This window comes from Chiloscyllium plagiosum, chromosome 19, assembly GCF_004010195.1.
Source record: "Chiloscyllium plagiosum isolate BGI_BamShark_2017 chromosome 19, ASM401019v2, whole genome shotgun sequence".
NCBI lineage: Eukaryota > Metazoa > Chordata > Chondrichthyes > Orectolobiformes > Hemiscylliidae > Chiloscyllium > Chiloscyllium plagiosum.
Genome location: NC_057728.1, coordinates 50,759,677 through 50,774,055, shown reverse-complemented (window position 1 = coordinate 50,774,055; position 14,379 = coordinate 50,759,677). Strand labels below are relative to the sequence as shown.

The following is a 14,379-nucleotide window of genomic DNA, read 5'->3' as shown; positions in this document are numbered from 1 at the left end:
TTCTGCCTGAGCAGAATCTCCCAGCCACTGATTCACTCTGCGAGTGGCTCATTCAGACCTTCTTCTTGTGATGCTCTCTGTTCCCACATTCTCCATGATTTAAGGGTAGTCTCCGGGATCCATCCATTCCTCGAGGGACCATTTTGCTTTTTTGTCAAACTCTTTAGCAACCTTTAAAGACAATGTGAAGCCTTTATAATACAGATCTTGTAATGCAAACCTTAGCCAATCGGTGACCCTCCTCACTGGCAACCTGCCGCTTACTTTCCAGATCGGTTTTATTGGCCAGGAGCAGGATTATGATCTCAGGGCCTGCTCCCTCCTGCAAACACAAAACAACACAACATGAAGATCAATTAAATGAGGTCCCAACACGTGACATGAAATATTATTGAACAGATCCATACATCAGATATGGTAATCCCTGATCCAGCTCATTAGGATCCATCAGCCCATTGTGCCCTTTTCACTGAATTTCTAATGACCTTGAATCCCTGCCTATTTCCTTCTCCCTTTGTAGATTTCATGTTCTCTCTAGTGTCTGTAATCTCTTTGACACACTCAGCACCCCAATAACAAACACACAAGTTACCTTTGTTTTACTAATTTTTGTTGTCACCAATTTTTGAGTATCGCCCCTTGTACTTAAATTCTGATCAGGGTGGCACAACTTTTCTAATTTTTCAACATTTTTCATGATATAAACATTTTCGCCATATCCCCAGACACAATCCTCTTGATACAAGACAGAAAATAAAAATCAGCAATATCAGTCATCCTTTAAATATCATTCTCAAAAAAAAATCTGGACTTGAATGTACAACTCTCTCTGAAAGGTCAATATCAGAATATCATAAAAGTCGTACATCGCAAAAGAGGCTCTTTGGCCCATCGAGAATATCCTTTGCTGTATCCCATTCCCTGAACCCAAATTTCCGAATATCCTTCGCTGTGTCTTAATGAGTGAATAATTTGCCCTCTACCTCAAGCTCTGAATATTCTTCCCCCTGTTAACTGATATCTTTCCCTGCACCTCAGTAACTGAATATCTTTTTTCTGAAACGCTGCAGTAAATGTCCCAGTCTGGAAAGGTTTGGACTCTGTGCTCACTGTTTCTTGTGCTGGTGTTACATTCAGTCCTCAGTCTGCAGTGAAATTCAGAACATAAGAATTAGGAACATGCTAGAGGTAGACAATTCAGCTCCTCGAGTCTGCTATGCCATTTAATACGATCTTGGCTGATCTCACCTTAGCCTCAGCTCCACTTTCCTGCGGCTCTCCATAAGCCTTCAACCTGTCACTAATTAAAACTCCATCTATCTCCTCCTTTAATTTGCTCAATGTCCCAGCATCCACCGCACTCTGCGGTAACGAACTCCACAGATTTATGATCCTATCAGAAAAGTAATTTCTGATTTAAATCTGCTTAAAAATGTGACCTCCATTCCACAATGATGTCCCACAGGAGGAAACATCCTCTCTATGCATATTTTGTCAATCTCTTTTCACATCTTGTCTACCTCAATTAGATCTCCTCTCATTCTTCAAAACTTTAGAGAGTACAAGCCGAAAATACTCAATTCTCTCTTCACAAGACAATGCTCTCATCTTAGCGAGTTTTGAGAAAACTTGTAGCTCAGGTTGAGGTTCTGGATGTAGGTTTGCTCGCTGAGCTGGAAGATTTATTTTTAGATGTTTCGTCACCCTACTAGGTAACATCATCAGTGAGCCTCCAGATGAAGCACTGGTGGTGTAGCCCACTTTCTATTTATATGTTTGGGTTTCCTTGGGTTGGTGATGTCATTTCGTGCATCATTTCCTCTTGTGATGTCATTTCCTCTTCTTGTTCTCAGGGGATGGTAAATAGGATCCAAGTCAATGAAAACAAACCTTCCAGCTCAGCAAGCAAACCTAAATCCAATCCTCACATCTCTAAACTCAATTTAATGAACCATCTCTGAACTGCCTCTAATGCAGCTACCTCCTCAAGTAAGGGGAGGAAAAATGTATACAATATTCCAGGTGTGGTGTCATCAATGCCTTTTACAGTTGCAACACCACTTCCCTACTTTTACATTCTAATCCTTTAGCAATAAATACCAAAATTCCATTGATCTTCCTTATTACCTGTTGTAGATGTATACTAGCTTTCATGCCCAAGCACACCCAGATCGCTCTGTACTAAAACACTCTGAAGTTTCCCTCCATTTATATAATAAGTTGCCTTTCTATTCCTTCAGCCTCTGACTTATCCATGGCAAACTTCATCTGCCAAATTTGTCAGTAACTATGCATTAACAACATTCAAACCCATTAATGCCAATAACAGACATCCAAAACTGCTAACCAGTTACATTTGCTCATATTACTGCCAGCAGTGGTCTTCGTGGAACAGCATACAAGGTTGAATAGAACATCACTGTCAACCTGGGGTAACAGATTAGATTAGCTTCCCGAGAGTATGGAAACAGGCCCTTCGGCCCAAAAAGTCCACACCGACCACCCGAACAGTAATCCACCCAGACCCATTCCCCTATCCTATATTTACCCCTCACTAACACACCTAACACTATGGGCAACTTAGCATAGCCAATTCACCTGACAAGCACATCTTTGGATTGTCGGAGGAAACCGGAGCACCCAGTGGAAACCCATGCAGAGGAAACCCACACAGACACGGGGAGAATGTACAAACTCCACACAGACAGTCACCTGAGGCTGGAATTGAACCCGGATGCCTGGTGCTGTGAGGCAGCAGTGCCAACCACTGAGCCACTGTGCCACCCCATATTTAACACAATTAACAAAGCATATTTAACAAAGCAAGGCAGCTATCCCACAATTTGAGTCAACGATCCTGCCAAACACACTAATTATAAAGTGTTTGTCACAATACAAGAATGCAGTGGCAGCACGGTGGCTTAGTAGGGGCAGCAAGGTGGCCCAGTGGTTAGCACTGATGCCTCATAGCGCCAGGGACCTGGGTTTGATTCCAGCCTTGGGCGACTGTCTGTGTGGAATTTGCATGTTCTCCCCATTTCTGCGTGGGTTTCCTCCCACAACCCAAAGATGTGCAGGTTAGGTGAATTGGCCACGCTAGATTGCCCAGAGTGTTCAGGAATGTGTAACATTAGGGTATCTCGAGTAATAGGGTAGGGGAATGGGTCTAAGTGGGTTACTCTTCAGAGGGTTGGTGTGGACTTGTGGCCTGTTTCCATACTGTAGGGATTCTATGATTCTAATAGTTATGTGAGGAGCCCAGCCCAGGCACAACCCTCCAAGGAAGGAAGGCACCTTCTACCATTCACAATTCATCTTAAAGTTCAGGCAGAAGTCTGCCTGCCTCAGTGACTTTGCTGACTTGAAGAGTTACAAATAGACAAACGACAGTGAAGAAGGAAGCAAAATTTGGTATGGAGCTACTTTAGCTGAATTGGCATTGCTACAAAGTACAGAGGATCTAGTGACAGAACCTGCACATTCTCCAGCCACTGCCGAACAGCGCGAAAGGTGGTCGCAGCTGTGATGTCGTACATGAGAACGACTCCATCGGCCTTACGGAAGAACTGCTTTGTGACACTACGAAACCTGCAACGTCAAACAAATCATCACAATGCGCTCAGAAACAGACGCCCAAATGAAGCTTATTCTTAAATATTGCCCTCATAAATGTTACATTTGCTGTTGCTCTTCTAAAATTTACAAATGATCATTAAAATATAAAATGAAGAATATTCCTCACTTTGTCAGTAGTAAACCCTGGATGTCCATAAATACAAACACGCAGCACTCTCCAATGGTTTGTTCATTCACTCGAACCATCCAGGGGTGAAGGGCTTACCCTATGAAGTAGGGTTGAACAGGCCAGGATTGTATCCATTGACAGTCAGGGGAATGAGAGGTATCTCAGATCCTGAGGGGATTGGATAGGGTGAACACCGGGAAGGTGCATTCTCTTGTCAGGGAAACCACAACTAGAGGACACGGTTTAAAAATAAGCAGTCTCTCTTCGAAGTCAGAGCTGAGGAGAATTTTCTTTCTACCCAGGGGTGTGAGGAGAAAGCACGACTATGGCATTGAGATATAGGGTCAGCCTTGTTGAACTGCAGAGCTGATGTGAAGGGCCACATGGTCTTCTCTTACTTCCATTTTCTAAACTAGAACAATGGAATTGTTTACATATACCTGAGGTCCCAGTTTAACATCTCATTGTGACCGCTGTACCTCTAACATTGCTGCACCCTCTCAATACTGAACCAGAGTGTCAGCCTTGAACTTTGCACCCAAGCTCTGGAGTTGAACCCATGGCCTTCATAACCAAAGGTCAGCATGCTACCACTGAGCTACAGCTGACACCTTACTCCCACACCAGAAACAGAATTAAGTGGTGATCATTTTAGTGACTCATTGCAGACAATTAGCAGTTAAAAAAGCCTTACACGTCCTTTATAAAGAAGCCACAATAAGATTAACTCGCTGCAGAAGCTCACCGTTCCTGTCCTGCTGTGTCCCAGAGCTGCAGAGCCAGTAGGCAATTATCTACATTTACTGTCTTCACATGATAGTCTATACCTGGAAGCAAAAAAGGTTTAAATATAAGAACCTTTTTAAAATTAGAACTTGTTAAACTGAATTTTAGGAGCAACTTTCTCCTGACAAACATTAGCCTGACCTGGGCCCTCATCTCATTTTCAGGAATTGATTGAGACAGAAAAACATTTGATTTTCTCCATGATACAGATTCCCCACCCAAGAGAATTTCAAATCTCATATTTGGCCTACACCACACTCCAGTTCAACCTACAGTCGGTCCTACACCACACTCCAGTCCTGCCTACAGTCTGTCCTACACCACACTCCAGTTCAACCTACAGTTTGTCCTACACCACACTCCAGTTCAACCTACAGTCTGTCCTACACCACACTCCAATCCTACCTACAGTCTGTCCTACACCACACTCCAGTCCTACCTACAGTCTGTCCTACACCACACTCCAGTCCTACCTACAGTCTGTCCTACATCACACTCCAGTCCTACCTACAGTCTGTCCTACATCACACCCAGTCCCACCTACAGTCTGTCCTACATCACACTCCAGTCCTACCTACAGTCTGTCCTACATCACACTCCAGTCCTACCTACAGGCTGTCCTACATCACACTCCAGTCCTACCTACAGGCTGTCCTACACCACACTCCAAGCCTACCTACAGTCTGTCCTTCAACAGACACCATTCCCACCTACAGTCTGTCCTATAACAGACTCCAGTCCTACCTGCAGTCTGGTCTATAACAGAGTCCAGTCCTGTCTACAGTCTGTCCGACACCACACTCCAGTCCTACCTGCAGTCTGTCCTTCAACAGACACCATTCCTACCTACAGTCTGTCCTATAACAGACTCCAGTCCTACCTACTCTTCTACACCACACTCCAGTCCTACCTGCAGTCTGGTCTATAACAGACTCCTATACCACACTCCAGTCCTACCTGAAATCTAGATACATTAGACTCCAGCTAACCCTGGATGTTCTCATTAACGCTGCAAAGTTCTCCTATTAATTCTCCAAATGTTGCATCTGGGTTGAATGGTATTTCAAAGACTTGCTGTTGTCACATTCACAGTCTGATTAACTAATATTCATCATCACACCTGGATGTTGGTCTGTGTGGATGAAAAGGAAAGACTAGAATTGTTTACGATGTGGAGGGGCTGGTGTTGGACTGGGGTGGACAAAGTTAGAAATCAAAAGTTGTAGTCCAACAGGTGTATTTGGAAGTAGAAGCTCTCAGAGCACTGCTCCTTCAGCAGATAGCTATGGGGCAGGATCATAGGACACAGAATTTATAGTAATTGATTTTATTATAAATTCTGTGTCCTATGATCCTGCCCCAATAGCTACCTGATTACGCTGCAGTATCCGAGACTTTTAATTCCCACTTGAGGTCCTTGCTGACATTGGATCCCAGACAAACTCATGACAGCAAGTACGTCACAAGCCTCATTTCCTCAATTTGCCCTTCATATGGGCAGAGATATTACTCCCATTACTGGCACAACACCTGCCAACACTCTCCCGGCCCATTCTAAAACATGCAGTTAAGGTTAGAGTCAACTTTAGAATTCATTAGCCTGAATTCATGTTATATTGTTAACAGCCATATTGGCAGTTCAAAGTGACTTCACCAATGCAAACCTAGCCAAAAGGTTCGTGGAACTGGTCATTACCTCTTTGTCTAATCAAAACCTTCTGAGAGGCACTTCTAGACAAATTTAAGGATCATAGCATTGAAGCAAGGCGAGGAGGAGGACTCAAATTCAAAGCAATTGGAACAGCACACCAGCACCTGCAAGGCCTTGACTCTGCAAATACTACTGCAGCAGTCAGCAAGAACAGAAAACTTTCCAGACCTTGTCTGAGATGTCTCATCAATCAGAGCATTTCCTGGCATTTAGTGGCACATGTGAGCTGTGTGCTCCAAGAGATCTCTGGGCTGAAATGTACAAGAAATCCAAGTACTCACAGGAACACCGTTTGTAACACATTGCGCCACAGCAGCGTGTGAAGATGATTCAACAAAGGAACAATTTCAAAGACATTTCCAAACTCCCATCCATGGGATCCGTGGATCCCAAGCATCAGTATATGCAAGAGGTCCAAACAGTAACTACAATGTCACAGTTCACAGACTTCAGTCCGACAGAACACTGTGGTCATTTGACTCACCATACAGACACTGTCAAAACAAATAAAGTATTTACGTCCATCCAACTCACGAATTACAAGAGGAATGGACAACAGGTACTGCGTGCCAAGCCTGACACTGGTGCAAGGGCAAATACTATCCTTTCATGCAATGTATAAGAGATTGAAACTGGCATGATGTGGTACAATCCACACACAGTAAGCTAACTGCTTGCAATGGAGCATGCATTGGCATCATCTGGCTTACGTGTCGGTGCAGCTCTTTGGGATATACACCAGAAACAATTAATGTTGTTGATACAATGGGACTTTCTAATCATTGGTTGTTAATCAGCCAGTTGCTTTGTATACAACAAAATAGTAATCTAAATAGATAAACTAGAGTGTATATATAAGTCTGAGATATCATGCAGTAAACAATGTTATTGTTATATGTCTCAATGAGAACCCTAACAGGTTTTGTAGAGTAATGGGTATAAAACCCTGAAGTACAACAGGTGTTGGGTGTACAGCTGCAAGCAAACTCTCAGCTTCTCCTGTCTACCTGCTGTCAGATACAATGGTAGGTTTTCCTGAAGAGAGTCTCCCTCCTCCACACCGGTGACCTGGATACTGTACGTGACCTTTTCTTGTCAGTGATAATCTTTCAAACAGTGGAGGGAGATCCTCAAAGTGACTTTTTCCAAGTTGGGGACCTCATATTAGTTCTGCCACTACTAATTGGACAATGAGCCATTCCATTGACCAACTCCGGGAAAGTCACAGCTGGGTGACTGTTCCTTACATAGTGCGAGGTCAAGACTCCATTTTGACTCTGACATTGAAATCTTAACCCAAAGTCCTGTTCACAGTTGTAGCACCAAGAACTTTTCAACCAACCAACCAAAAGTCAGTCCATTGCCCCATTGAGTCTGCTATGAAATCACCCAGTATGACATTGGTTAGGCCGCTTTTGGAAAATTGCATGCAAATCTGTCGGATATTGTGAAACTTGAAAGGGTTGCCAGGGTTGGAGGATTTGAGCTATAGGGAGAGGTTGAATAGGCTAGGGCTGTGTTTCTTGGAGCATCATGAGGGGCATGGATAGAATAAATAGACAAATTCTCTTTCCTGGGGTGGGGGAGTCCATAACTAGAGGGCATAGGTTTAGGATGAGAAGGGAAAGATATAAAAGAGACCTCAGGGGCAACCTTTTCACACAGAGATTGGTACGTGTATGGAATGAGCTGCCAGAGGAAGTTGTGGATGCTGGTATGATTGCAATATTTAAAAGGCATCTGGATGGGTATATGAATAGGAAGGGTTCGGAGGGATGTGGGCCGGGCGCTGGCAGGTGGGACTAGATTGGTTTGGGATATCTGGTCGATATGGACGGGTTGCACCGAAGGGTCTGTTTCGTGCTGTATACCTCTATGACTCTATGTTAATTCCATGTAGTGAAAATAAATCCCACAAATTACAAAGGTTGACAACAGCTCACCTACCGACGGTAGCACACATTCCAGGGTTAAAACCCTCGCCACAAAACCTTCTTAAAACAGAACTTTTCCCCACACTGGAATTGCCGATAAAAATGATTTTAAATAAACGGTCAGGATTGGAGTGCGATTCATTGACCTGAAAAGAATATCATTTGTTTTATTTCAAATGCTTTGAAAAGACATCAAATTTATCACCTTATACATTAGCTTTCAGCAGGTTCATGACATGCAACACTCGTCAGGGCACAGTTAGTGAGCGGAAGTAAGTTGCAGTCCCAACATAGAATGGATCCCCGGGATAAGGGACCAGACCCCACAGTAATGCAGTATCTCTCTGAAATGGGCTAACCAGTTCCAAAATCAGTTCAAGGGTGTTAGAGATTGGCAACAAATGTGCTGAGCTTGCCAGCAATGCCCATATCCCAACAAAATATAAGTGAAAAGTTAGAGGAATTAAGTGTGGTGAGTTGGCTAAATTCACTGTTACTGCCTGTTTAAAAAAAAATGTTAAATACAGGACATGGAGCAGGATCTAAATTTTAAAAAATCAATCACACCCCATAGGCAAAGCAGACAGATGCATATCTGAAACAGTAAACAAAGACACAAGTCTGCAAGGAACAGGAGCCGAAAGATTAAAGCAGGGTCTCTCAATGTTTAATAGCTGTGTTCCCACTTTCACAGACAGGTCTCCACTATCACAAACCCCAACCTTGCTCCTGGAGGTCTCCTTCTCCCAGACCACCATCACCAGCACCAACAGCTCTTAACTCTGCATCCTGGGCATGTTCAAGTTTCGAAATGGTGGAATCAGGTTTGGGGACACACTGAATCTGAGTCAAGGAGGGCAATACTGAAAAAATCTGGAAGTGTTGGATTGGCAAGATTCTGCAACAGGGTCTTAATCTCAAACAGTTTAGAAAAAGCATGAAAATATTATAAATAGTCAATAAAGCAGTTTAACTACAAATGTGGTGTGTGTGTTCACCTGAAGTGGGCAAATTACTGTAGTGTGCAGGTCACCTGTGTGTACATTCCCCATGCACATTTGTTTATATCGATGTAAGCACAACATTGACTGTTCTGTTCAGGATGATGCTGGAGATGAAACCCAAAAGTAACGCCCCGTTTCCCATTGTGAAAAGGTGGAACTTCCTGTCAACCTCGTGAGAATAACCCGGACATGGAAATGAGCACAAATCAGTGTAAACAGAGTCCAGAGAAAATGCTAAATTCACACAAGATTCTCCTGCTTCAAGTCTGGAAATTCAACTTCATGCCCTTCATGTAGATCAGGAACGTTGAACATTTAGCCTGCAGCCGCAGAACCTTCTCAATTTTTATTGTGACTCAATATTAAGAAAAACATAGAAGGCAAAACTCAGTGTACAGCCTTTCTGAATGAGGAGTTACAGTACTTAGGTATACAAAATGCAATAAAACAAACATCAGAACAATGATCAATTCCCACTGGGCCTGACTGTGGTGGTAATTCAGAAACTAAATATAATCATAGGAAACTCGGTATGGCTTTAAGAATCATATCAGAATCTCCTCAATTTCACAACACACTCTGAGATATCTACACATCTCCAACTCCGACAGCTCAAGTGTCCTGAGTTTTAATCACTCCAACACTGGAGGTCTGTGCCTATAGCTGCCTGGGTTCTGAGCTCTGGAATTCTGTCCTTAATTCTCTTCAGCTCTCTGTTCTTCTCAAGACCTTTTCATTTAAACATTTGGTCTCTGCATTAACATCCCTTTACCTATGTCAGGGTCAAGTATCTCTTTAGGGAAACACATTGTCATGTTTTACTTTGTCAAAGGTGTCATGCAAATGCAATTGAATTTGCCATGGTAAGTTGCTAAATATTCAAAAAAAGCAAATTCTGACAGGACGTGGAAAACAAACAGGAGGATGTGCTGTAGAAAATGGCCACTTCAGAATTACACATGTGCAAATGGACATGTGCAATGGCCCTATAGTGTGATTTATATACTGACTTTGAACAAATGATGTTTTCTAGTCTAATGGTAACTGCTGTCTTCAATCCGTGGTGAGACACTGGAAATTTCCCACTCACCGGCATCGAAGCTTCTTCACCAGCAGGCTGCGTTCTTGGAAGTGAAAGGACTTTTCCATTCTGTGGACTATTCCTTTCCTGCACCAGCTCTTCCTCCTGCTCATTCTCCATCTCCTCTTCCACCTCGGTCCAGTCATTTAACTGGGTTGCAGAATGCATTTCAAGGAACTGGGGCAATGGATCTTCTTCAATGGAAATAATTCTCTGCAAGTACAGTCTCTCACTGGTTTTGGATTTGGATTCCTTGTCGGTTTCTTTCCCAATGAGGCTGTGTCCATGCCTATGTCCCACATTCTTCGAGGGTATCTTGGAATTACTATGTTCTTCCTGGTCATCACCATTCCTAAAAACAGTTAAGAATAAGATAATGTTGCAAACAGAAATTGGGTTCCCTTCTATTCCAATTAGTAAGAGACTCAGTTTTGCCTCAATTCTCTGACCTATGCCTTATAGAGTCATAGAGTTTTACAGCATGGAAGCAAACCCTTCATTTCAACACATAAAAGCCAACCAAACATCCAAATCTGACTTAGTCTCATTTGCTAGCACTTGGCCCATATCCCTCCATACCCTTCCTATTCATATACCTATCCAGATGCCTTTTAAATGTTATAATTGTACCAGCCTCCACCACTTCCTCTGGCAACTCATTCCATACACGCATTACCCACTGCATTAAAAGTTGCCCCTTAGGTCCCTTTTAAATCTTTCCCCTTCTCACCTTAAAACTATGCCCTCTAGTTCTGGACTCCCCAACCCCAGGGAAAAGGCCTTGTCTATTTACCCTATCTATGCCCCTCATGATTTTATAAACCTCTATAAGGTCACCCCTCAGCCTCCGATGCTTCAGGGAAAACAGCCCCAGCTTGTTCAGCCTTTTCCTATAGCTCAAACCCTCCAACCCAAGCAACATCCTTGTAAATCTTTTCTGTGCCCTCTCAAGGTTAACAATATCCTTCCTATAGAAGGGCGACCAAAATTGTATTCAGTATTCTATAAGTGGCCTCACCAATGTCCTGTACAGGCACAACATGAAGTCCTAACGTTCTGAGCAATGAAGGCAAGCATGCCAAATACCTTCTTCACCACTCTGTCTCCATGTGGTCCCACTGTCACGGAGCTGTGTACCTTTGTTTGGCAACACTCTCCAGTGCTTGACCATTAACTGTATAAGGAGAAAGTGAGGACTGCAGATGCTGGAGATCAGAGCTGAAAATGTGTTGCTGGAAAAGCGCAGGTCAGGCAGCATCCAAGGAACAGGAGAATCGACGTTTCGGGCATAAGTCAGGAAGAAGGGCTTATGCCCGAAACGTCGATTCTCCTGTTCCTTGGATGCTGCCTGACCTGCTGCCCTTTTCCAGCAACACATTTCAGCTCATTAACTGTATAAGTCCTGCCTTGGTTTGCCTTACCAAAATGCACACCTCACACTTATCTAAATAAAACTAAACTATGCCCAATATCTTATGATTAACTGATGCATTCCCCATGGCAACATCTCTACCAATCAAAGTCTATTTGCTAAACAATCAACACTCTCTTCTCAAACAGTATACACTTTTCCTCCTTGAATTGGTACTCTTGCAAATGGTCCTGATAAGTGCAAGGTGTAAAGCTTTGACAAAATGCGACTTCTTCAGCAAAACTAAAAGAAGTTATTTATAAAGCTCAAGCTTCAGTTGGCAGTTGAATCATGTGTGAAAGGTCACAAGGCCCAACACCAGTGAGCATCATCCTGCCTAATATCCATGAGGGACAGCAAGCTCCCACATTTATAAGTGTGAAGTTGTTCAAAACCTTTTCAAGGATGCTGACAATTATAGTTCAAATGTTTTTCAGGTGATTGGTACCTGGACTCTGAAACCAGTGTAACAGTTTCCATAGCCCAGGCAAGGTTCCCTTAGAGCTGTGTCTGTTGGGGACGAGCTGTGCAGAAAACAAATGAGCTGCGCACAAGTAGTGGTCTCTTTAAGGTGCTGTGTGCAATCTTAAAGGGACCTCGCAATGCCACAAACAGGCTGTGCATAGCAAAGGGCAATCAGAAGGAACATTGCCCCGAGAAACCTTTCCTCTTTAACTTCCAGCATCTTTAAACATGCAGCATGTAACTTTTAACTTAAACCACATGAACAGAAATAGGGCATTCAACCCAGAGTATCCTACCATTCAATGACAGATCTGATAATCCTGAAGTCTACTTTCCAGCCTTTTCCTCAATAACCCTTGGTTTCCTTGTTGATTAAAAAAATAGTCTATTTCAGCCTTGAATGTATTTAATGAACCAATGTCCACAGCTCTCTGTGATAAAGAATTCTCCTTGGAAAGAAACAAAATCATCCTCATCTCTGTCTTATAAAGAAGACCTGTCATCCTGAGATTACGCTGTCTGGTCCTAGACCCTCCTGAAAGAGGAAGCAACATGTCAAGCCCCCAAAGAATCTTGTATGTTCAATAAGATCTCCTCTGATTTTTCTAAACTCCAATGAGTACAGGACTAACCTACTCAGCTTCCCTTGATAAGAAACAATCCCCCCCATAACTGGATTTGATCTCTGGAGCAGTGGGTCGAGTTCTAGCAACCAGGTGGACATTGGTTAGGCCACTGTTGGAATATTGCATGCAATTCTGGTCTCCTTCCTATAAGAAAGATGTTGTAAAACTTGAAAGGGTTCAGAAAAGATTTACAAGGATGTTGCCAGGGTAGGAGGATTTGAGTTATAGGGAGAGGTTGAATAGGCTGGGGCTATTTTCCCTGGAGTGTAAGGGTGACCTTACAGAAGTTTATAAAATTATGAGGGGTATGGATAGGATAAGTAGACAAAGAATTTTCCCTGGAGTGGGAGAATCCAGAACTAGAGGGCATAGGTTTAGGGTGAGAGGGGAAAGATATAAAAGAGACCTAAGGGGCAACTTTTTCACACAGAGGGTGGTACATGTATGGAATGACCTGCCAGAGGAAGTGGTGGAGGCTGGTACAATTGTAGCATTTAAAAGGCACCTGGATGGATATATGAATAGGAAGGGTTTGGAGGGATATGGGCCAGGTGCTGGCAGGTGGGACTAGATTAGGTTGGGATATCTGCTCAGCATGGACGAGTTGGACTGAACGGTCTGTTTTCGTGCTGTACATCTCTATGACTCTGTGTGAAGGAAGGATGTGAAGGCATTGGAGGGAGGACAGTAAAGATTCATGAGAATAGTTCTGGTGATGGGGAGTTACAGTCATGTCAATAGGTTGGAGAAATTCGAACTGCTCTGTCCACAGAAGAAAAGGCTGGTCAAAGTATTCAAAACCGTGTGAAGTCCTGACACAGTGAGTAGGGAAAAAAGAATTCTCATTGGTAAAAGCATCGGGAACAAGAAGGCACAAAATTGATGTGGTTGGCAAAAAAGTGATTGGAGGGAAATCTTTTTCACACTGTGATTGGCCTCACTCTGGAATGCAGTGCCTGAAAGAGTGCTCGGTTGAGGCAAGCAAAATGGGAGCTAGATTGTTCTGTGAAAGGCAACAATGTGCAGGATGATGGAGGAAAATTGCAGGAGAATGGCACAAGGTGGCACGCTCAATGGGAAAGCTAGCAGAGACATAACGGATCGAATGGATCCCTTCTGGGCTGTGACAGTTCTGTGATTCTGTTTGATATTTAAGGTTTTGCCGTATCAACAGGCTCGTGCGGTAAGCTGGAGTGTCGAACAAGACAGTGAGCTGACAGTATAACAGTATTACCTGTTGCAGAACAGCCTGGGATCTGTATGTGGATCAGTGATGACAGATACCCTTTGATTCAAGAAGGCGGAAGAGCCACGGACGGAAGGTTTCTGTGAAATGATAAAGATGTGAATCATCTCATGGACATGTGATCCCCAAGAAACATTTTTAAAGGGTTACAACCTTGCAGCAATTTATCTGAGTAGACATTTACCATGTCTATATGTAAAGGATATTGTTTGTGAGAAGATTTGTAGCTCGGGTGCTCGTTGTTGTGGTTCTGTTCGCCGAGCTGGGAATTTGTGTTGCAGACGTTTCGTCCCCTGTCTGGGTGACATCCTCAGTGCTTGGGAGCCTCCTGTGAAGCGCTTCTGTGATCTTTCCTCCCGGCATTATAGTG

At 43.3% G+C, this 14,379-nt stretch overlaps 1 protein-coding gene across 1 annotated transcript in view; it reads right to left on the bottom strand.

Moving 5' to 3' along the window:
* The window catches only part of cracr2aa (calcium release activated channel regulator 2Aa), a gene marked incomplete at its 5' end in the record, with an annotated part of 78,278 nt that overhangs the window by 18,266 nt on the left and 45,633 nt on the right, over nt 1-14,379 (bottom strand). Inside the window, 6 exons of the mRNA XM_043708892.1 lie at nt 221-322; nt 3,474-3,588; nt 4,491-4,572; nt 8,190-8,322; nt 10,271-10,613; nt 13,998-14,089. Coding sequence (XP_043564827.1) covers nt 221-322; nt 3,474-3,588; nt 4,491-4,572; nt 8,190-8,322; nt 10,271-10,613; nt 13,998-14,089 — 867 coding nt within the window. The remainder of the gene's footprint in view (nt 1-220; nt 323-3,473; nt 3,589-4,490; nt 4,573-8,189; nt 8,323-10,270; nt 10,614-13,997; nt 14,090-14,379) is intronic.